Raw genomic sequence first — 24,838 nt, 5'->3', positions numbered from 1 at the left:
TTTACAAGAAATACAACAAACTAAATTACTATACTAACATTAAATTACTATTAATGGTTTTATAAAGCAAATGAGCAAAAAATGTGCAGTTTTTTTAAGCTGGCTAACTGGCAACCTTTTTAGATCGTTGGCGACCTACCTTCTTACATTTTTAGCTATTTGGTAGGCTAGTCAGCGATTTAGTTTTTTGCATGCTATCTTGCTAAAATTTTATCTTATTTGCTAGTTAGCATGCTAAATTGTGGCCTCCTTTCTGGCTCGCTATCTAGCTTTTTTAGCTTTCAATCTGGCCATTTTGGGTGGCTTTTTACTCTTTTAGCTTGCTATCGAGCTCCATTTTAATTTTTTACCTCTCTGGCTAACTATCAAGCTAGTTTTTTAGCCGTTTAGCAAGCCATCCTAAATACCTAAATACTGTTTTACTAAATCCTCTTGGATATTTTGGGGAAAATGTATTTCTCAATTCTACTCGTTGGCATGATATGGAAACACTGTTGTGCATTTGTCCCCTCGGCCATGAGTTTCCCACATGTGCTTTAATGGATTTGTGAAGTTATTGGTTGTCATTAGCACGGAATATGTTGGGCAATTGAAATAGCTGGTTTTGATATTGTCAGGTTTGATTTTGTTTGGACATGGTATTTATTTAAATAAAAAGACAATAATATGACATAAATCTGTTTATACAATACATTGTGCTATAAATGGGTGTGTGGAGTGGGTTTCAGCACCGTGGACAGTTTGTTTATTACTTTGTTCCTTGTCTTTTCCATTTCCAATTTGGTCTTTGTTTCCAGTTTGGATACTATCAGGTTTGATTTTATTTGTTCATGTAATTTGTTTTACGACACCGTTTTAGCTTGTCACTTTCTTCCTTGCATTTTCCACTTCCGGTTTGGTCTATGTTTCTTGTTTGCATATCATCAGGTTTTATTTTGTTCACATGTTTTATTTGTTTTCCTCACCCCTTGTTTGTCTTTTAGTTTGTTACTGTTTTTGATATTGAATACCTTCAAATATTTTGAGCACCCATGCTTAAGTTCTTACTCCCCCTCAATTAGGTCCACCCGAAAAACGGGCCCTAAGTAAATTTAGTTTGAGACCCCAAAGGTAAACAAAAGGATGACTGGATAAAGACCTTTTTGTGCACTAATAAAATAATGAATCGAAAATCATGCAGCAACCTTAAGTATGGATTTTAATTATGGATTCATTTATGTATTCAATGAAACATTTAATTTTGAACATTTAGCAAAAGAAAAAAGAAAATAACATGACATACATTTTCTTATACAATGCATTGTCCCCTTAATTAGGTGTGTGGAGGGGGTTTTCAGCACCGCGGACAGTTACAAGTGTGCAAGTTAGTCGGACCAGCTGACCGCATCGGGGTACCGCCCCCAAGTCCCTCCTAGAAACAACAACCTCTCTTCCTTCCCTTCCTCCCCCTCCTCCCTCTGGTCAGCATCAACTACGACCACGCGGATGCAACACATGCACATTCGCTGACTTCTCGCAGCACGGAGAGAACACAACTTTTGTGCGGCTTTTTGAGTTGTTTTTCTTTCTCTACCTGGGTTCCAACAAACCAGGCAATATTGACTTTTTTTTGTTTATGGGAAAGCTGGATACAGCAAGAGAAGTACAAAATGTTGCTCGAACACCCGGGGTCCAGTTGCCAGGGCAACGCTAATTTCTCACGCTACACCGCGGGCCAAGGTAAGATGCTGATGATGATGATGATGATTATTATTTTTATTTTTACATACCTGTCAATCCGAGCCATTTGTTTGCCTTCTTAATTGATTTCAATCACCCTTATTAAGCAAATTATAATCCTACAAACACAACGCAGTACCAGTTTACTCACAGCAAGTCAGACTGCAGAATAAAAACAAAGATTTCTGTAAACAAATGTATGATCTTTTTACCCCCCCAAAAAATAACACAAACTACTCATTCAGCATAATTTTTAGTAAGTTCTCCACATTGTTTTGCTTATTATACGTAGCATATTAGAGATTATAAACGAAAAATACCAAACGAGATCGGTATAACAAAAAAAGTTTTTCCTTTATATTTTACTCGTAATTGGTACGTGGTATTCAATTTGAAATGATCAAAAAACGTAAAAACACAGGGAAAACGTGTATTGACAGGTATGTATTATCATTGATCATCTGAACTGAAATAGAAGATAATGTTGCTGTCTCCTGATCTCATTTTATTGGTATAAAAACAGCAAAAAAGAGGGTGATATTATATTTATTGCCGTTTGTTTATAGAGTTTATCTTCCCCCCTTTAAAACTCAGCATATTTCCACAGCCAGTTTAAAAAGTGGAGGATGAGAGATCAAACAAACGGTTTCAATCGAAAACGGTTTTGTTCGATAGAGTTCAAATACTGAGCTCTCATTTTTTCCTAAAAAACGTTCTTTTTTGGGATTTGTGGCCTTATATTTAGGCACAGCACCAGAAAAGCAACATCAACCATTAATTTGCAACAACAACAAATATAATAAATAAGCACGCTATTTCTTTTCCTTGCAAGGAGCAAATCTACAACATTAAACCAAAAAACAGAACCTCACCCGCCAAAACAAAAATTAGAAAACAAAGAAATTACATTCCTATTACTAGCAACTCATATAACATACAATACCCCAAAAAAACCCTATCGATATCTATGTTTTAGGATATACAGCTAAAATACGTATATTGTATCATTTAACCACATATACCTTTACCTTATCCCACAAAGGGGAAATGAGAAAACAAAGAATTACATAACTCTTGTTGGTGACTCCTATATAACATATGTTAAAAAAAGAAACCCTGGATATATATTGTAACATAATACATTTATATATAGTATATCATTTTAAGAAATTATATAGATTAGGAACAATTGTTTAAATGTATCTGTTATTTACCAACACCAAAACAGGCTTGGCTTGAGCTGCATTGTATATCAAAGTGATATTGTTTTTTTTTCTTCTGTGCAAAATTGCACGACATTTTACTATTTTTAGCCGCACATGCACACTTTTCTTACTTTTTGGCTTTCTCACATGCGTGCAGGAGACGTTATGAATGCGTAATGAGCCCCCCATTGTTGCACAAATGGCCAGAACAGATGTTGTGCGCGTTCTGTCATACCACACCGCCGCCGCAATGTTGTGGTCACGATAACAGATAAAGTGCATATAACCCCCAACCTTGAATACCACCCCCCCCAGAAAACACACGGCACACACAAAGATAAAAGTACACCGAGAAAACTGCAAAAGGTGCACGGGTCCCAAGAGAGTCTGCTAGAGGTTTCACCTATCCCCTATCGTGTGCACGACAGGTGGGACACCTGAAGGGGTCGAATGTGAGGGATGGAAAGCGGCGAGGCAAAAAACTACTCCCAAAATAATAATAATAATAATAATGATTATATATATATATATATATATATATATATATATATATATATATATATATATATATATATATATATATATATATATATATATATATATATATATATATATATATATAACATTAACTAAACGAAAAAACATACTTAATACACATGTGTTGCAATATTGCAGGTATACATTAGCACAGAAAAAAGTCGTTTATATTCCCTTCTGTCATTTTAAGTAAAAAAATGATACCTTCTAATGATTTGAAAGAGTTTTAATAAAAACTATACAAAGTAATAATGTGTTTTTCTTTGTTTGTGGATTTTAATGTAGACCCAGTGCACACAAAAAAAAACAACATCAAAGACTTAATAATAAAAAGAAACGAAAACAGAAACACAAAAAACTGTTGTATAACACTGTAACCTAATACATAAACATGTGCCGAAAGAGAGTATGCTGAAGCCGAAGATTTTAAGTGCCTACCCCTCTTCCATTTTTTTCTTTCAGCGGAGAAAAAAAAATCAAAACAAGAAAATAAAACACTACCCCACAAATAGGAAATTATATAATATATAAATTACATTTTAAACTTACAAGAGTATCACTCGCGATTCCGATAACATACCAATACCTCTTCTTAAGCATACTTATTTGAGTATGTCTGCATTTAGATATAAATGTATTGATATTAGTAAATACAATAGATAAATACATACATAAATAAATAAACAAATAAATGAATAAATAAATGTGAAGAAAGGTTTTCAATGTTTGCACGTTCACGGGTCAGGGTTAAATAAATAAATGGAGTAGAATAGAATCGAATTGAATCGAATCGAATCGAATCGAATCGAATCGAATCGAATCGAATCGAATCAAACAGAATAGAATAGAATAGAATAGAATAGAATAGAATAGAATAGAATAGAATAGAATAGAATAGAATAGAATAGAATAGTGTTTATTGCCGATATATCAAGGTGATGAACATTGCATGCAATTACATTAGACTTGGCACTTCATGTGATAAAGACTTTAAAGAGCATAATAAGATAAGATTGTCTGGAAAAAAACTAAAAAATATTCAGTTATAATAATAGTCACTATTTTTGTCTACTATTAAATCGTGCAATGAAAGAATAGTGGGTGGGAGAATAAAGACGACTAAGTAAATATGATTTAAATGAGTTTATTGATCAAACAAAGAAAAAACATCAACCATAATATTAATAATAGCAATAATGTAATAATTGTAACGATAAGATAATTTTAGCAAGTGCAATAGTTTTAATATTGATAATAACAGCATTAATAGTAATATCGTAAACATAAATAATAATGGAAACACAGCCACATACAATATCTTCATAAAAGAAAACATTATCAATATCTCCCCAAAAAAACAATAAATTGGGTGTTTTTGGCCACACAACAAACCTTGATCCATTTGCAATAATATGATAATAATAATAACAACAATTACACTCATATCCTAAAAAAGAAACACGGCCACAAATTAGTTTTTTATTCATTTAATTTCTCTCAAAACTAAAAATAGTTTGTTTTTCAAGCCAAACAACAAACGTTGACCCCCTTTTAAAATATTAGTCAGGGCCGATTTTCATATTCGTAGGAGCTTTAAGTGGCAATTACTTAATTACATTTTTTTCCTGCCGAATTACATTTAAAAAAAACTGAAAATAAGACAACATTTATTTCTGATCAACTCAATTTACATTTTAAGGCCCCCGATAATAGAAAAGATAACTTGCTACTGTGAGCAATCTTCGGTTGCTTTCACCGCAGTTCGTTTTCTTCGACATTAGGCCCCAAGTTAATAAACACTTGCAAGAAAAAGAAAAACTCCAAATTCGAAAAGAAAATACGAGTCCTCCGTCAATCTGGAGACGAGACACTCTTTGTGAAATGTGTACAAACGGCACAAATTGATTTTCGATTCCTCGGCATGCTCGCACTCGCCCTGATTTCCCCAGACACAATTTTGTGCCAAAGATCAGCGTCAATAAAATTCATTGGGGTGCAACTTGGCTATTGAAAAGCTTACATTGGGCTTAAATAAACAACAAACAACCGATGGGACTTCTCATAAATTTGCTAAATTATTAAGTAGACATTTAGCTCGTGTGCTCGAACGGTATATGAAGTTTAGATGTTTAAAAGGACGAAATTGAAAAGTTAAGGAAAATAAGGCAACCTAAACGAATATATTATTTACTGTTTTATTTTTAATTTACTTTTTTGCTTGCAATACAGAAAACTGCTCGGGTGAGCGCTATTTATTCGTTTATTTCATACCTGTCAACCTCAGCTAAATGCTCTCCTTATTAATGATTGCGTTTTCCCTTATTAAGCGAGCATAAACCTTACAAACACGCCGCGGCGCCTATTCACTCACAGCAAAAAAGAAAACAAAGATCGTTTGTGTAAGGAAGTTTATTATATTTACCAGATAAAAAAGACCAAGATTTATTTCACCATTCTTAAATAATCTCCCCATTTGCAGTCAATTCAGTGTTGCGTAAAATAAGTGGAATTCTATTTTTAAAACAAAATTTCCCGTAAAAACTGGTTATACGGCGTAAACCATTTGAAATGCCCCAAAAAAACGTATATAAAAGAGGAAATAGTTATGAAATGTACATGTTTTAAATGAACAAAATTGAAAAGGTAGGGTTATGTTTATGAGGCAACTTAAACGAATTATTTATTTAAGGTATTTCGTTTATTTTTCCATTTGTACCTTTTTATCTGCTAATTTGTGAAACACGCAGAAAGAAAAGTGCGCAGGAAAAAAAACTCAAAAGAAAGGGAGAAAAAAAGACAAAAAGGTGAAAAAAAGGAAATTCCCCTAAAAGGTAATCAAACATTTCGTTGTGGCTACAAAAAAACGCCATCGTGCTAGTTCTATTGTATTAAAAGTACGAAGAATAAATATTAGCTTAACTTTAAATAAAAAAATCTGGTGTGAAATATGTAATTTTACAGCTGATAAAAAAGAAAAGGAAACATAGATGAAAATGGAAAAAAAGCAAAGAAAAAAGCAAATAGAGGGAAATGAAAAAAAAGAATAGGAAAAGGGATAGAAAGAAAATCAAAAGGAAAAGAGACAAAGAGGTGAAAAATGAAAGGGTGACCAACAAAGGAAGAGAATGACAAAGACAAAACGTGAAACAAACTCCTCTAGAAGTGGATGAAAGTTTTATTCAATACAATCAACTTTATTGTATTGAACATGAAGAATAAATGCGAGTTTAAGGTTGCTGAACTGATAAAATGTCTTTGTATTCAATTTATTATATTGAAGATACTCTGCTTCGATCATTCTGTGACATATAAATCAAATCTTATTATCATTAAAGCTAAACTCTATATTCACAGGAAAAATTTACGGGTAGAAAAATCTGTTTGCTTTTAAATGTGAATTAAAAGTTTTTATTATTTTTTTATTTATTGTTTTCCACCTTGGCATGTTTATATAGTTATATTTTCTAGTAATTCGGATTGTTTGTACAGTTTGTTTATAATATTAATCTTTCATGGTAGAGCAATTAATTATTATATTATGTTATTTTTCGATAGACTGCACACCCTTTTCATATTTGCACCTTACTGGCCAGTTTATTTGAACTATTTTGCACACCTGACATTGGAAATATTCATTTTTTTATTTTTTTTAAATTCCTAAATACTTGTTTATACTGTTAATATTCTTAGCTGTTATTCATTATCCTGCTGTAACAAAAGAATTGTCCCCATTGTGGGACGAATAAAGGATTATCCTACTTATTTACACTCAGTTTTCGATTGCTTTTTTCAAAATGTATTATTCCAATTCTTCATTTAGCTCTGTTTTTTTTTTAATATTGAAATCGATTTTCCAAAATTGAGCAAATGTTTATGGGAGGTCTAACTGCTTGAATGGTTAAACGAGCACCTGCCTGATGACGTCATCAGCGGCTGACAGAAAAAGGCTTCATGTATTTTGCATGCAGCGTCCTCAATGGCCATGATCAGATTCATTGCAGGCTTCGTTTTAATAAATTATAAGCATTAAGTCTTGTTGACCACCAAATTTCTTTTGCTAAATGTTTTGGGACTACTTTTGATTGCACCATTCTTTCTTTGCAGTATTATTAGTATGACTCAGGACAGTCTCTGACCAAAACGTTGTAAAACGTTTGCCTATTTAGCCTGATGGTCTTTTATTTTATTTTTCGCTTTAAAGCTTTTATCACATGTTTACCCTGTTTCATCTCTAATCTCGTTGTATACAATGTTTCACTACGTTGATATCATTGACATTTTGGACAAATCAATTCAAATTTACGAGGATTTATCTATTTTTTGAATGGTATAATAGTGTGTGTTGTCAGTGTAATTTGTAATTCTTAGTAAAACATTTGCAATTTGTTAAAAGCGTTTTGAAGAAAAAATGTGAATTTTATATTATATATTGTCTCAGCCAGATTAAATGGTAAATGGTAAGTGGTCTGCATTTATATAGCACTTTTCAAGTCACTAAAGACCTCCTAAAATGCTGCCACGTGATCATTGGTCATTTTTATTTTCCTTTTGTCTCTGTCTATGATTTTTCATAATATTTTTTTCGATTAGTTTAAATGTACGTATGTATTTTGAATTTATTATCATTGTTAATATTTTAATCGTTTCATTTTGTATTTTATCATTAATTATTATTATTATTATTATTATGTTATTTTTTAATTATATTTTTTCAAATAGTTTTTTTGTCAGTTGAATAAAATTGTTCGCACATTTTCTACATGCCCCATTGACTTGTGAAATCAGGTAGAAAATAACCATTTTGATAAAATTTTAATAAACTGTAAATAAGCACTCAGTAATTATCAGGATATAGTTTTAAGTGTCTATAAACTCAATAAATGACAAAACAATCCTTTTAATGACCAATGTGTTTATATTATTCACTAGTTTAGCTTATTACTGAGTGTTTATTACTGTTTGTGGCTTTTTATCAATTGAGGCACAGCACAGATTAAATAAATCAAATACTCATCAACACAAGAAAATAACAAAATATTTGCATGAAAATGCCTGCATAATAAAATGATAAAATACATCATACATAAGGGGCAGCATGGCGGCGCAGTGGTTAGCGCGTGTGCAGACACAGTTCTAAGGTCTTGGGAACCTCCTGTGTGGGTTCAAATCCAGCTACCGGACTTCCTGTGCGGAGTTTGTATGTTCTCCCCGTGCTTGCGTGGGTTTCCTCCGGGCACTCCGGTTTCCTCCCACATTCCAAAAACATGCATTTCAGGTGGATTGGCCGGTCCAAATTGTCCCTAGGCGTGAATGGGCGAGCAAGTTGTCTATCCCTGTGTGCCCTGCGATTGGCTGGCAACCAGTTCAGGGTGTCCCCTGCCCACTGCCCGATGATTGCTGGGATGGGCTCCAGCACCCCCGCGACCCTACTGAGGATAAGCGGTGCAGCTAATGAGACGAGATGAGATCATACATGTCCAAAGAGAGTAGGCTGAAGCAGAGGATCTGAACTGCCTTCTGTACCCATATTCCATTTTTTCTTGCAGGAGGTTCATATCTAATTCCAAACAATAAACAAAAATGAAATTGGTAAAAAAATAATTACTTTTTAAACCTGCAATTCTGCTGCAAGAGACTCCTACAACATATAATACTCAACACATTTCTTGATATTAATCCTCTTTTGCATAGAACTGAACAGTCAGCCAGATAAAACCGCATTATAAACACATAATAAAGACTAAAAAGAGAAAACAAAAAAAAAATTCAGGATAAAAGGGCAAAAATATTTACAAGGTAGTACAAGGAGAGTGTTTCCGTAGTGCAGTGGTATATTTTATATTAAATATATTTAATATATATTATTTATATATTGCATTTTAGAACGAATAGAAAGGCTCAGATATGTAAAGACTGCGATTGGCTGGCAACCAGTCCAGGGTGTCCCCTGCCCACTGCCCGATGATTGCTGGGATGGGCTCCAGCCTCCCCGCGACCCTACTGAGGATAAGAGGTGCAGCTGATGACGATGATGAGATATGTAAAGAAAAAAACAAAAACATGTAACAGCTGCTCCATACTACAGTGCTCACATGAAATGCTATATAGGCTACAATAGATCCTCTGTGAGCGGAAGATGGGGTATACATTCACTTGTTTAGGCCACCTTAGCTTTGTCCATGTAGGTGAGAAATGGCTCCCAGATAGTCTGAAATTTCATGGCTGAGCCGGTCTTCAGAAATCTCAGTCATTCCATCTGAATGACCGACAGCACTTTTGCCTAACATCCACTTCGAGACCAGGTGGAAACATATGTTGGTCTGGAGTGGGATGGGCACCAACAGGTTGTACTTGCCCAAGATACACCACAGGAAATGGTGCCCCTACAACCCGAGTGGTGAAGGGGAAGTGCTGGGAGAATGGCTTAAGTTGTACTGTGTTTATCTGTCTATAACGCACATTTTCATTAACCTTAAAATAAATCAAAGTTTGGGTGCACATTTTACCTGAGGTTCTCCATTGCAATGAGGCATTCAATCTTATCTCATTGTCACACTATTTTTACTTATTGTACCACAGACATTTGAAATAATGGAGAAAACAGAAAGCCGTCCTTAAAGATACAAATTGACAGAAAAAAAGTACCACAAGGGAAAGTACTCATTGGTGATGAATTAGACTTTGAAGGACGCTAAATAAGTACATTTAAATTTGATGTTGCTAGTGTGTTCAAAGTTTATATTGTCAGTAAATTATTTTAATCATGGCCTCAGGTAAACAACAACGTTTGTCACTTACATTAGTTCTTTTGAGCTAAAAAAAAGTGAAACAGATTTTATACCAATTTTTGGTAAAAATATTAGCAGTCGCACTTTACACTAGTAAATACGTTACGTGCCGTGGATACGTAAAGAGGAAAAAAATCATTGCCATATTGAAGACCAACCTGTAACTCAAAGTTATACTGTCATTCTTAAAATAATTAGCATAGCTTAAAGGAGCTGTACGGCATTTGGAACTTTGTTACTCTCTGCTGCCATTTGCTGGATTAAAGTCATGATTGCAGCCTTAGTGTGCTCTTTCATGACGCATTCTAAGAAGTACTTGAATAAACTCTTTTTTTTTTAAATCTTTTTATATGATTGGGTTGGTGTTTGGGCTCTACCTAAAGAGACGCTTTCTTACTCTTACCATTTTCATGCTACACTGACAAATAGAGATAAAATAAAAACATGCGGGGAAGATCATGACATCACTTTCCAGCTTTCCACCACGTGCCAATCCTTGAATCTAACGTGATCTGCCCAAACAGCCCTGATCAAAGAAAGATAAAAGTGTCATGATTACCGATGGGAATTACCTATGCCTGCTTATTCGGTGCCAACCACTACGGGCTCTGATTTGCTCCCTGTCACTATTTGAACTCAGTCCTGTCAATCCCCTGTTGTCAGTCCGTTTGCGAACCTCTGTTTTTCAAGGCAAGCTCTTTTTCGACCCCTGACTCCCGCGTCTCCCGTTTTTGTTCCCGTTTGTCTCTGGCTCCTACCCGTTTTGATCCCGACCACATCAGCTCTCCCGGGACTTACGACCCATTTCTGATCCCGACCACGTCTATTCTCCCGTTCTAGCTTACGATTCGTTTCGGACCCCAACCACGCCTTTCCCTCCCAGTCCCGGCTACGACCCATTTTTTCCGTCCCTGACACCGCCATCGCTCGCTACGGAAGATCCGAGTACGAGAGCGACTTGTTACTCGCGTCCAGCGACCACGGGATCGTGGGCGCAGCCCTTTCTCTATCCTCCAATAAAACCTGTAAGAAACGTAACGCAAGTGGGTCCTGTTTCCGTCCTGGTCTTGACAAAAATAGATAGATAGATAGATAGATAGATAGATAGATAGATAGATAGATAGATAGATAGATAGATAGATAGATAGATAGATAGATAGATAGATAGATAGATAGATAGATACTTTATTCATCCCCCGCAGGGAAATTCACAAGTACACACAGATGCGCGCAGTGGAAAATAAAGCATAAGGGCTCTTTGAACTCAGTTAGGCATTGTTAACAGATATTTAATAGATAAAATATTTAACTTTCAGCTTTTTATGAACAACTTAAACGACATACTCCATAGGCCTAAAAATAATCCAGCACGACCTCACCCGTTTTGTGGGTATTTAAACCCGGCCCAGCCCGAGCCAGACAAATTACTTCATTCGAGGGTTCGATACTAAAATAAACCTGAATTTTATAATTTATTTGTGAGGTGAAGGGACGAGGAAGGGTTTGTATGGCTGAATATACAACCGACCACAACCACCCTGGATTTCAGGTCGGGCTCGGGCCAGGCTGGGGCTCTGGCCTAACATCTTACCTCTACAATAGTATAAAAGAGAGATTGGAGATGAGTGCTAAAGGAATTTATCTATTCATTCATGTTCTGAAGCGCTTGTCCTCACTAAGGTTGCAGGGGTATCAGAACCTTATCCCGGACAGTGGTTAGGGGAACCGTTGACTGATTGTCGGTCATTCACATAACATTTAAAATTAATGAATCAATTTTCTCTGTTTGCTCCAGACATCCCAGTGTGTGCAGGCTGCAACCAGCACATCGTGGACCGCTTTATTCTGAAAGTTCTGGAGCGCCACTGGCACAGCAAGTGCCTCAAATGCGCCGACTGCAACACCCAATTGGCCGACAAATGCTTCAGCCGGGGCGACAGTGTCTACTGCAAAGACGACTTCTTTAAGTGAGTGCGCACAAGCACAGATTACAAGTAAATGCCATTTTACAATAGCTGAAAAAAGTTCGTGTAGGGGAAAGACAAGCTACTGGACTAGTTTTAGGTTTGATGAGTGACAAATTAACAAAGGGAGCACTGGAGTCCACAATGATTCTAACAATAGCCGGAAATAATGAACAATGGACCAGACAATAGACAACATAAATGAGTGTAAAATAACCTTCTACAATTCGAAATTTGTTAATCTTTGTTCAATAATCCTGTTTTATTTCTTTTTCAGTTTAACGACCAGTTATCCACTCTAATTTATCATCATCACTTTTATAAGCACTTATAAAAATAAATCAACCTAAATCTATTTTCGTATAATAATTTTAAGTGACACAATAATAAGCTTCAGATTTCAATGACAATTCAAATGAATGAGTTTAGGGAATCCCAAATCCATAGGTACAGTATTTGCTATAAGCACACGAGTTCTCACAGTTCTAAAGTCCACAATCGAGAACAAAGGAATAATCAAATTCCTACTGCAACCTTGTTGTGGAGCCCTATGATGAATCAGATCCTTGATGGGGTCCTGTTCTGGGGTAGCTCGCCAATCAGATCACCAAAATTTCAATCATCCAGAGAATTGAGGAATTTTCCTGCGAGGGAAAACAACCTGGCAAAACTGGTCCAGTTAAGGTTTTTCGTTTTTGGTGAACTACATTGTCAACGGGTGGAGTCAAAACAAAGGTTTTGTTTGATGAGGAGGGATTCAATTTTTCCAAAAATGTAATTACAATTGCTATAATATTCAGGTCCTGTCTGTTGTCTATGCTGCCCACAGCAAGCAATAACGAAAAAGATGCTAATGGAACTTGGTATGATGCTACTTTTTTACACAACTTTATTGAAAAGGGAATTACAAATCGTTGATCACTAATTAAAATAAATGATTTCACTAGATAATTCGGAATTTGATGTGACTTTTTAGATCCAATGATACTTTTTAAATACTATGGCATTTTAAAGTCTGTGTGTATCTGTGCACTAATTCTATTCTATAATATTCTATAATTTAGTTATATGATCAAATATTTACTAGAATGCGTTTCCTATCAAATTCTAATAGTTTGTTTAAATGTGATAGTATATTTTCATTTATTTATTTTAAAAACATAAAACATGTAAGACCTCTTGACTATTGATCATATGGGGAGGGATTGTAGTTCTTTGGAATGCATCTTAAATGCCCAGCCCCACTCCCTCTATACTGGAGCTAGGGAAGACACTTCAGCAGTACCCTGCATTTCCTCTTTCAGTGTCGCAAATGTCAATTTCTATCCTCCAATTTCACATTTCAACAGACCTGCCAGAAACTGACAAATGTCCCATGAGTTATTTTGTGCAACATTGGTATCTATGTCTGTTGGTGGAAATTTGATGTGAATATGTCAGTTCAATCTTAAAGTGATAGTCCGGGGTGTACATATAGTCTCAGGATTGTGCTTCAAAGACGTGACACATGCTTCGTCTGTGCCCGTGTTCCCAAAGGAGATTTGGCACCAAATGTGCGGCGTGTCAGCAGGGTATCCCGCCCACGCAGGTGGTAAGGCGTGCACAGGACTTTGTTTACCACCTTCATTGCTTCGCCTGCATCGTCTGCAAACGGCAACTTGCCACGGGCGACGAGTACTACCTGATGGAGGACAGCCGACTTGTCTGCAAGGCTGACTACGAGACCGCCAAACAGAGAGGTACGTGTGTAGATACATGTGTTTGAGGTCAGATCCTAGGCTCGATCCCAAATCGGCCCCAAAATACGGGCCTAAAATGTCAATCATACTGTCTGTTGGGAATTTAAATATTAAAAATGTATCGTTTACCAAATTGTTCGATTTAGTTATCTGACTCCATTAACCAAACACAAGCTACATTCTCCTAATAATGCGCGCTCGTTTCTTGATGGGAAAATACGGACAAGAGACCGGCATTTCCATACGGGGGCAGATTTAATTTCTTAAACAATTTAGCTAAGTGAATTCCATCGAATATGGTGCCGAATTAGCCAAATTAGTGTCGCTTGAATCTCTGTCAAGCCTCCTCTCTCGATCTTCGTTTTTTTTTTTCCTCGACCCACGTCTTATTCCGCAAGCTGGTGTGCCGGCTCCTCCCATGGGCGTGCCAGAAAAAAACCCACGTGGGGTCCAAACACCTCGCCTCGATGTCTGAAATGGTCAAAACATCCCAGAGAGTTTCTACGTCACCAGGGCCGTCTGCGTCAAGAAGTGCTGATTATCTTATCAGCCCTTTGTCCCAGTTCCCCGCTGTTGCTTTAAACATCATTATCCACTAGGTTGCATTGACCTAGCCCCACAGCTCAGCCAGTGAATATCTTTTGCATTTAAATGTAATTTGTATTTGATCGTATAAAATCCTTTATATTAAAATGTATAAAATCCTTCATGTCCGACACCGGGAAGTGGGCGCTGGGTGGGGGGGGTCGGACCAAATCACCCTCCCGTCCTCCTCCTGAGTCCTCACATATAAAAGTGGGAATATTCAAGTTTGCTCCAGGCTCGATCCCTCACAAGTTAACTGGTTGGGCTAGGGCTGGTTCATTGTTTTATACTAGCAGGCCAGTTTGGGTCGGGCTGGATTAATTTTACTTCCAACATTTGTGTGTGTTGCATTTTGTTTAACGGTTCACAGATTTCTTAACTACTTGGGTCATGGGGGGCCCCATTTGTCATGATTACCCAAGTGGAGTCACCTGGGGTAATCATGTGGTGCGCTGGAATGTGCTTCCTGATTGGTCAATGCTCCCCTTTTAAACGCGTTACGCGCAGAACTCCTTGTCGGAGGATTCACATCTGTACCCCGTATGACGCTCCCGATTACCTGTGCCTTGTTTACCTGATTCTCTCTGCCTGCCTCCGATCCGACCTGCTCCGTCCCAAGCTACGATCATCTCTTCAGTCCCGGTAAACTCAACCTGCTTCCGTCCCACGCTACGATTGGCTACGTCGTCCGAAGTTTCCCGCTAACCCTTGTGCTTCCCCAAATAAAAGTATTGTACGAACGCTCTGGGGTCTCCTGCTCTGTTCTGGTAATCGTCGTGACACCATTTTCTGTGGTGTGTCTTGGGCAAGTACAGCCTGGCATTATGGGTGTGGTTTTGCTCCCCCACATGAAACAGATAGTACTAGTCATCCCGGAAGGGGAATGACCTCATGTGCGGCCCCTTCTCAAGGTTTCTTCATTTCTCTCATGCTGAGGTTTTTGAGTTTTTCCTTGCCCTCATGTAGGTTTTAGATCAGGGGATGGTGTTTGTTTGTGCTTTTGTATCTATACTTACATTATTTATTTTATTTATTTTAAAGGTAAAAAAATGGTTTAAAATAAAGTACATAAAGAACATAAATAGATAATTGCATAAAATGGTTCAATTAAAAACGCATAAATAAAAAAATACATAACCACTCAATAAATAGATGTGAAACGAAGATGTACTTTCGGGCGACGATACAGTTCACTTGAAATGCGTGCAGTAAAGAGGAGCTTATGTCTTTATACAATATATCGTTCCTACCTCGTGCAACGTTACTAAATTTGGATGGGAACAGAACGGATTCACAACTAAATCAAGGAAATAATTTCAACTCGAATCTTTTTATTGTAATAAATTCAACATTACGTGTCCCAACAGAAGCTTCATAGTTAAATGGATGTGTCTTAATCATTCTTTTAAAGCAATAAAGCTCCACGGTGCTCTAACAGGCCAAAAAGGCCCTCAATAAATTATGGCGCATTAAATCTCAAGCCCCTTTTTTTATCTCCCCATCTGTTTGTTTGAATATACATCCAAATGCTCAACTCAACTTTTCGCCCCCAAAACAAACATGTTTATTTTACTAATGAATGACTGCAATTAATTAGAAGAAACGGGGGGATTGTCAACAGATGTAATGCAATTAATAAGGCGGCAGGTTTTACTTAATGGGCGCTCTGGGGTCACTTTAGCTGTTAAATGTGTTCTCTGCCTTTTCGTTTCATCTAACTTGTTTTTGTATTACAATTTCTGGGGTACATGGAGGGGCTATGATACCTTGGAAATGAATAAAGAAGTAGAGAATAGAACACTATTCGATACAAGATGAAGGTTGACTTCCAGGTCACAAAATATGGAGAATCATATATCATGGTGATGGAAAAATGAAGCTTCATGAATGGAACATAATATTTTGTTGTGTAAAATAAAAACATCTGAAACGAAACAGAATTATCCAAAAGAACATAGGGAGGCACAGAGAAACCATGTGATGAATGTGGGAATCACTAATTTAGAATCAAAAATCATTTGTATGTTATCACAAATCCTGACTATATGTCCATGGAGAGTATTTTTAACCAGCCAAATTTTCCCCTTGAAATATCTCGAGGCATACCCTTGGGATATGTAATTAATCCGGTAGGAAATGGGGATCGCAAGGTGAAGTTGCCGAATATGAACCTATGGTAACTTGGCAATGCGTTCCAAATCACCAGTTCTCCAGTTAAAAACATTGAAATTGTATATATACTGTAATGAACCGGAACATGATCAGGACCCAAATGCGTGACGTTTCTCACACAAGCCTTTTATTTTACGGGAAATGGGGAGTCATACACATTAGGCAGCAGTCTGGCATGGAATGACAGTAAGCCAGAGGCCGATGAGATCGATACCGATTGCCCGAGCAGATATTGGACAGATGGGGTCGATACCGGACAGGAAGGGACAGACAGGATTGATATCAACACAGGATATAAAATCAAACAAGACAAACTAGACGGGAACGAAAACTGGAGATAATAATAAACAGGACAAAAACAGACAGGCACGATACCGGACAGAGTCAAAACCCACGTCTTGCAGGGCAGAGGTTTGTTGATGGACTGACATAGGGTGAGTGAGAGCACTGAGCTCAAATAGAAGGAAAGCCAATCTGTGAACGAGCCGCAGCTGGCGCCACACGGGTGGGGCCAATTGGGCGCCATGGCAACCATGACATATACATGTGTATATATATAAATAACATTATTAACAAAACAGTATTTAGTCGGTGCTCCTTATATGTAATATAGGTGTATATGATTAAATAACCTGCGGCACAGCGGGTGAGTGGTTAGCGCGTACGCGGCAAAGTTCTAAAGTCATGGGATCGAATCTTCCTGTGCGGAGTTTGCATGTTCTCACCGTGCCTGCGTGGGTTTCCTCCGGGCACTCTGGTTTCCTTTCACATTCGCCAAAACAAGCATGTCAGGTTGATTGGCCAGTCCAAATTATCCGTAGGTGTGAATGAACAATTTGGTTGTCTGTCACTGTGTGACCTGTGACTGGCTGGCAACCAGTTCAGGGTGTCCCCTGCCCACCACCCGAAGATAGGTGGGATGGGCTCCAGCATCCCCGCGACCCTACTGAGGATAAACCGTGCAAATAATGAATGGATGGATGGATGGATGATTAAATGACAATGTAAAGGAAAAATGGCTCTTCTCCGAAGAGTGGGATGACGCTTTCCACCCAAAAACATCGGCGACCAGATGATGAAGGTGCTGTATCTGCGTCAGATAGGGAGGCTTATCCTGCTACTGGTAACCAAGGAAACCAGCACTTTATAGCACGAGGGGAGCAAACCTCTACCTAAGAAACCAGTCTGGAGAGGAACGGGTGCGGCCAGGCTGTATTTGCCCAAGACACCCCATAGAAAGTAGTGCCCCAATGACCCTGGCAGTCAAGAGACGTGTGAACCGTGTGATTTACTATTAAAATGGTTTGGACAACGAATAGAGATTATTATTAGGGCAACAAACTAATGCAAATGTGCTAGGTCGGATTTAGGATCAAAGGTTTTTGTGTTATTGTCTTTCAGGTATGTTTTATTGTCAGAAATGTGTTTGTTTGATTCCCATGTTTTCCTCTTTCTGCAATGCCTCACAAAGCGTATCTCGTATTTCACTCTTCAGAAGCCGACTCCACGGCCAAAAGGCCCCGGACGACCATCACAGCCAAGCAGTTGGAGACCCTAAAAAACGCCTACAATAATTCCCCCAAACCGGCCCGCCACGTCCGCGAGCAGCTATCCTCTGAAACGGGCCTGGACATGCGTGTGGTGCAGGTAGGCTTTATTAGGATCCATTAGCAAGCCCGTCCATTAGCGTCCCGAGTTCATTACGGCGGGACAATGGGCGGCCCAGTTCGTTGGATTTACAGCAAAATGAAGTCCGCGTCAAACTCAGCACGCTTTAAGTGCAAGCTCGTTAACAATGGCGAGAGCAGGGCCCCCACTCCAGTACCACGGACCCTCATCGCCGGCCGTATATATTGTTTTATTTGCAAGGACAAACGCGGGGGATGGAACTAAAATGCTTCTCATTATTCCGTGAAAGGAAAGGAGGCGACGAGGGTTCAACCAGGGCGGTATCTCATTACCCCACAGTTAAAAAGAAAAAACGGAAGGGATTAAAAGGCTAACAAATGGAGACGATTCATCCTCTCTTTTTAACAGACCTCTGAAATAATGTTTTGAGTCTTATTTTGGTATTTTCAAGTCATAAGCTAAATATTTTCCGTATAAGCAAACTGGATTATAAGGCGCACCCCTGACATGGTCTTTTGTCATATATTTTTCATAAATAAGGCGCACCGGACTATAGGGAGAATTATATTAAGACCAGAGTAAGAGCTACCATGTTAATTCGTATACAACCATTGGGCCCTTGATACATTTACGGCATATAAATTTATCAATCGATTAAAATTGTTTGTAATCAAACCTGGACTGTAGCGGTTAGGGTGCCGACACATTACACCTAGACCATCAGTGATACAGATAACATACTAAAAGGTATTTATTCTCATCTCATTTTAACATAATGAATTCTCAGTTAAACCACTTCTTTACCTGTGTATCAATAACCTCTTGTTTTTTTGTGTTGCAAAAAACATGCAAAAAGAGCTTGTCTATATTTTTTTCAAAGACTTTCTGTTTTCTGTTTCTGTTTCTGCACCGTTATTGATGCACAGGCGAGGAAGTGAAGAGAATGTTTAACCTATCAGAATGCACTAGGCACTTTAGTTCTTCTGGCACCGTAGGGTAAAATTAGTATGATGATGATATAAGCTCTAATGCATTTCTATTTGGCATCTGTAACACTGGTGTTTTAATGGTGACGTGTCGGGGCCGTCACCAGCGCAATCTGGGTTCAATACCCATTCCAAACAATGTTTTGCGATTCTAAGCAGTTATACTTATATATTAGTCAAGTCAAGTCACATTTATTTATAAAGCCCTTAATCACAAAAATGTCTCAAAGGTCTGCACAGGATTACAATTACCTGATCTTAAACCAGCATGCGGGCAAGGAACAACTTAAAAACCTCAGTCTGAGGAAAAAAGAGAAACCTTGAGAAAGGACCTCACATGTGGTAATCCCCCTTCCAGGATTGACCAGGGTGAATCACAATTAGCATTACTGTACACAGAATAGTAAACACTAGGTAAGATGTTGAAAATGTCCGGAAAGAGCATGACATCAACGACGCCCCCAGCCTGTAAACTAGTCCAGAAAGTCCATGACGGCCACGACGCAGCTTCCCATCTCTGCCAGCTGGTAAATGCAGGGGTTGACATTCTTCAGGTCAGACGCTGGTCCGCTGACTCATCTCAAATCGTCCTTCTCCTTCATATCAGCCAGGCAGGCAGTCGGAAAAAGACAGGACAATACAGAATATGAGGTGGGCATCAATCATAAGCTTTGGAATAGAAGTGTGTCTTAAGCCTCGATTTAAAAACTTCCGTTGAGGTTGCAGATCTTATCTCTGGAGGCAGGGCGTTCCATAACACCGGGGCCCGGATGGAGAATGCTCTCGAGCCTGCAGACTTCTTGGCTCTCGGAGTCACAAGTAGACCGGCATTTTCCGAGCGCAGACTCCGTGCAGGAACATAGGGGGAAATCAAATCAGAGAGATAAGAGGGTGCAAGCCTATGCAAACATTTATATGTTAATAAGAGAACCTTAAAGTCACATCTTAAGTGGACTGGGAGCCAGTGCAAGTTGGCCAATACAGAAGTAATATGCTATGCTAGTGTATTAAGAGCCCATTGCCAACTGTTAAACATGGATATTAATATGCCTTCTCATATGTTATCTGTATCAATGGCGGTCGAGTATTAAATTGTTGGCGCCCTCACTGCCACGACCCGGGTTTGAATCCCAATGCAATCAATGTATTGTGATTCAGGCCAGTGATAAATGAAACCTAAGAACTAATTGTCATCTTTGTTGCTCATCAGGTTTGGTTCCAGAACCGACGGGCCAAAGAAAAGAGACTAAAAAAGGATGCCGGTCGCCAAAGGTGGGGCCAGTACTTTCGAAATATGAAAAGGTCCCGTGGAAGTTCCAAGTCGGACAAAGACAGCATCCAAGAAGAGGGAATGGACAGTGACGCTGAGGTGTCCTTCACAGGTAAAAATCCTATGTTCTGTTATCTATAAAAGCTACTGGATCAGTTCTAAGTTTGATGAGAGTTAAGATTGATGGAGGAAGCACCAAAGTCAATATTTATTAGAACAAGGGCAATTATTTTAATGAACAATGGAAGACAATATACAAAAATTGATATAGATTATAGTAAAATAACACTCTTGTTCTTAGGTGTTGGATGATAAATTATAATAATGTAATCTATTTCTGAATCAGAATTTAAAGTCTCACAATAATTCACTCTAAATTTCAATGACAAGCTCAAATTAATGAGCATGTATCAAATAAGCACTAAAAAGTCGATTTAAAAAAAGGTTTTTGGAATCTCAAATCAATAGTTATATACTTATGCGATGAGCAGAAACTGGATCTCACAGTTCAGCAGTCCAAGATCAAGACAAAAGAATAATCCAATTCGCTACCGTGACCTTGATGTGGAGCTCTCTGACGAATCAGATCCCGGGGTCATGGTCTGGAGTCATTCACATCACAGATATTTCACTCTTCCGAGGAATCAAGGAACTTTTCTTGGAGGATAAAAAAACTTTTCCAAACTCGTCTAGTTCGGGATTTTTGTCTTTTGTGAATCACACCGTCACCGGGTGGAATCAAAATAAAGGTTTTTTGAAGAAGATTTGTTTTTTCAAGCAATGTTGCAACCCCAAAAAATACTCTTTTGTCATATATTCTTCATACATAAAGTGCACCAGTTTTTAACGGGTATGAAATTGACACTACAGAAAAAGCTTTATTCATGTGTAACCATTGGGTTCTTCGTACACTAAAAGATAAGTTGCTGCTTAAAAATCACAAAATATTGTTTAAAAGGGTGATGGCGCAGACACTTTACCATTAGTACACCAATGGTATATGAAGAGGCATTAGGGTTTAATCTGTTATCACACTATTTTTACTCACGGTACCAAAAACAATGATTTGCAGAGTGCAATCTGACATGTTCAACAGTCTCTCCACTTCTTAACCTGTGCGTCAATAAGCTCTCAGTTTTAATATGTATACGTACATAAAAGAGCTTGTATAGTTTTTTGGGGTTGAAAGACATATTTTTTGTTGCTGTCTTTCGCAACATAAATGATCCACGGGTGAAGAACTGCAGAGACTGTTTAAGCTATCAGAATGCACTGTGCAAATCAGTGTTTCTGGCACCATGAGTAAAATAGTGTGATGAGGAGATAAGTTCCAATGCCTTTTCCAATGTCATATGTACTACTGGGGGTCTATTGGGTATGGGTTGGCTCCCTCAGCGTCACAACCCGGTTTCGAATTCTGTTGTACACAATGTAACATGATTAGGGCCAGCGATGATAATCGATTAAATACTAATTGCTTAAATACGGAAGTATACCATGAAACCTTGTGTAGTAACGCATACCTAGAAATACTGAATGAATTTCTGATTGTATCCAATATATTCTGCGGTGTATAAAGCGCAGTGCGTTGTAAGTCACACTTCAAAACTTGTATCCGATTTGGGGGTTTTAGGTCTGCCTTACAGTCCGGATCATACGGTAGTTATATGATCAAATATTTACTACTATGTGTTTCCAATCAAATCATCCCATTTGTTTGAATGTCAAACTATCCTTTTTTATTTCTGCCTTTTAATAGAGTTTACACAAACTTTGTTGTATTTTTCCCATACAGATGAACCTCCCATGTCTGAGCTCAGCCACAGCAACGGCATCTACAGTAGCAGTTCTCCAGCCATGGGAGCCCGCCAAGGAGCCAACAACAACCACGCCTCTTTCCCTTTGGAGCACGCCGCTTTACCCTCGCAAGACCAGTTTCACGACATGCGCTCCAACAGCCCATACGGCCTACCACAGTCTCCGGGTCCTCACCCAGCACTACCAAGGCACCAACCGCACATCGCCGGCTTGGTCTACCCCGAATCGGGTCTTTCCATCCTGAACCAAGGCGGCGGGATAAACCCCGCCGTGAGGCTTTCAATCGGTGCTGCCAACGGACCCAGTTCGGACCTATCCACAGGCAGCAGCGGCGGATACCCGGACTTCCCTGCCAGTCCTGCGTCCTGGTTGGACGAAGTGGACCACGGACAGTTCTGAATCCTTGATTCAAAGAAACTAAACTCATAATTAGGACTTACTTATGCTTCTTGTCTTCTGTTTGGACTATAGACTCAATAACACATTGATTGTCACAGTGAGAACTGGAAAACCATGATTGGTTCTGTTTGGGGGACAAAATATTTCGTAAAAAGCACTTGGCCTAATATTATATGTAGAATTCATTCCCAGGTATTGGCATATTAGAGACAACATAAAAACCAATATATAAGCATCTATTAACTCCTCTTAATGCTCTTTTGTGGGGTCGTTTATGCGTACGGTGTGTTCAGGTGCACAAGTCCTTAAATGTCTGGTTGTTGCCAAATGTGTATGAGTGTATGTATATATATATATATATATATATATATATATATATATATATATACACATATAAAGATATAATTATAAAGATGTACATAATTGTTTAATATTGTGGAGACTATTTTTATACAAGGAAAAAACAGTGAAGGAAGACTTTGGAAATCTTCAAACAAATGACTCAATGTCGTAGTGACGGTTCCTATGCATTTGTGTGTCTTGTTCTACAAAAAAAAAAAAAAATAGTTACTTGCTTCAGCAACCTGTGTTGTATATGTTTGTGAAAAAATGCTTTATGTCTAATTTATTCCTTATTGGTGATGACCACGTTGATTACGATGATGACCATTCCTGATGAATTATGCAGGACTTTAATAAAAGAATACATTTGTCATTTTTTTGCCTATCTTTGATCAAATTAGATTTATATCCATGACGCAAGATATGTTGGACTCCAAGTTGTGTTTTCATGCAAGGTATTTTATTTGGATTGTGCAACATGGGCCAACTTTATTATGGTGTTCGTATAGTTTGGCTAAATGTTGGGGAAAAATTAAACAAAATATAAAAAAAATCAAGCTTATTATCATCATTTTAAAATGTATACAATGTGAGACTGGGCAGCACGGCGGCGCAGTGGTTAGTGCGTGTGCGGCACAGTTCTGAGGTCGTGGGAACCTCCTGCGTAGGTTCAAATCCAGCTACCGGCCTTATTGTGCGGAGTTTGTATTTTCTCCCCGTGCTTGCGTGGGTTTCCTCCGGGCACTCTAGTTTCCTCCCACATTCCAAAGACATGCATTTCAGGTGAATTGGCCGGTCCAAATTGTCTCTAGGTGTGTTCTGGGTGTCCCCTGCCCACTGCCCGGAGATGGCTGGGATGGGCTCCAGCTCCCCCCGCGACCCTAATAAGGATAAGCTAATGAGATGAGATGAGATGAAACAATGTGAGACTGTCATAGAGCAGAGGTCACCATTGAGGTGACCACCTGTGATGGATCCTGGTGATTTTATAGGGAAGTTGTATTTCGAACTGGAATGAGAACTCATTGACATTCTCAGTATCTTTAAATACAAGATCAATTCTTACATTTTTAAAGAATTATCCTTTAAAGCCATATACGTCAGTACAGGATATTTTTACCTGAAAATCTGATTTCGCCTATTTTTTCTCTATTTAACTGCCTGGACTATCATTGTAGCAGGGTGGTGGAACTGAATAACACCACAGGATTACAGCCCAAAAACTTCCTGAGCTCCAACTCAAATTTGCCAACAATATTAAAATAAAATAAGCATTTTCCACAAGTTTTACTAAGGAAAGGTCCAGGTGAACCTTTGGAAAAAGGCTGCTATTCTGGAATGCTTGAACGTACAAAAAATTTATTGTGCTTTAATGAAAGGTAAGACTTAAGGCTATCGTATCCACCATCCAGATTCTAAAAATGTATGAATGTCAGGTTTGTTTTGACTGTTACTTTAACAGGACCCCTGTCGATGTAATATGATCATTGATAATAGATTAGGAAATTGAGATAATGAGGCTGACATGGAGTGTTCCCAATTTTTGTCTTTTAGCTATTGTTCGACTTAAGTGATCACCATGCCAAATACTATGATTTTATCTTATAATGTATGGTATCGGGACAGCACGGCAGCTCAGTGGTTAGCGCGTCCGGGGCAGAGTTCTGAGGTAATGGGATCAAACC

At 38.2% G+C, this 24,838-nt stretch overlaps 1 protein-coding gene across 1 annotated transcript; it reads left to right on the top strand.

Moving 5' to 3' along the window:
• Positions 1–1,481: 1,481 nt before the first annotated feature.
• Positions 1,482–23,529, top strand: lhx3 (LIM homeobox 3). The gene is made up of 6 exons (XM_088355774.1): positions 1,482–1,719; positions 12,045–12,216; positions 13,750–13,952; positions 18,205–18,356; positions 20,535–20,706; positions 22,390–23,529. The coding sequence occupies exons 1-6, from the start codon at positions 1,650–1,652 to the stop codon at positions 22,809–22,811; spliced, it is 1,191 nt and encodes a 396-aa protein (XP_088211900.1). The 5' UTR covers positions 1,482–1,649; the 3' UTR covers positions 22,812–23,529.
• Positions 23,530–24,838: the final 1,309 nt, after the last annotated feature.

Source organism: Urocampus carinirostris, chromosome 16, assembly GCF_059441175.1.
Source record: "Urocampus carinirostris isolate Australia breed hairy pipefish chromosome 16, RoL_Ucar_1.0, whole genome shotgun sequence".
NCBI classification, from domain to species: Eukaryota; Metazoa; Chordata; class Actinopteri; order Syngnathiformes; family Syngnathidae; genus Urocampus; species Urocampus carinirostris.
The sequence above is the reverse complement of the archived record's forward strand: the minus strand, read 5'-3'. Positions and strand labels throughout refer to the sequence as shown.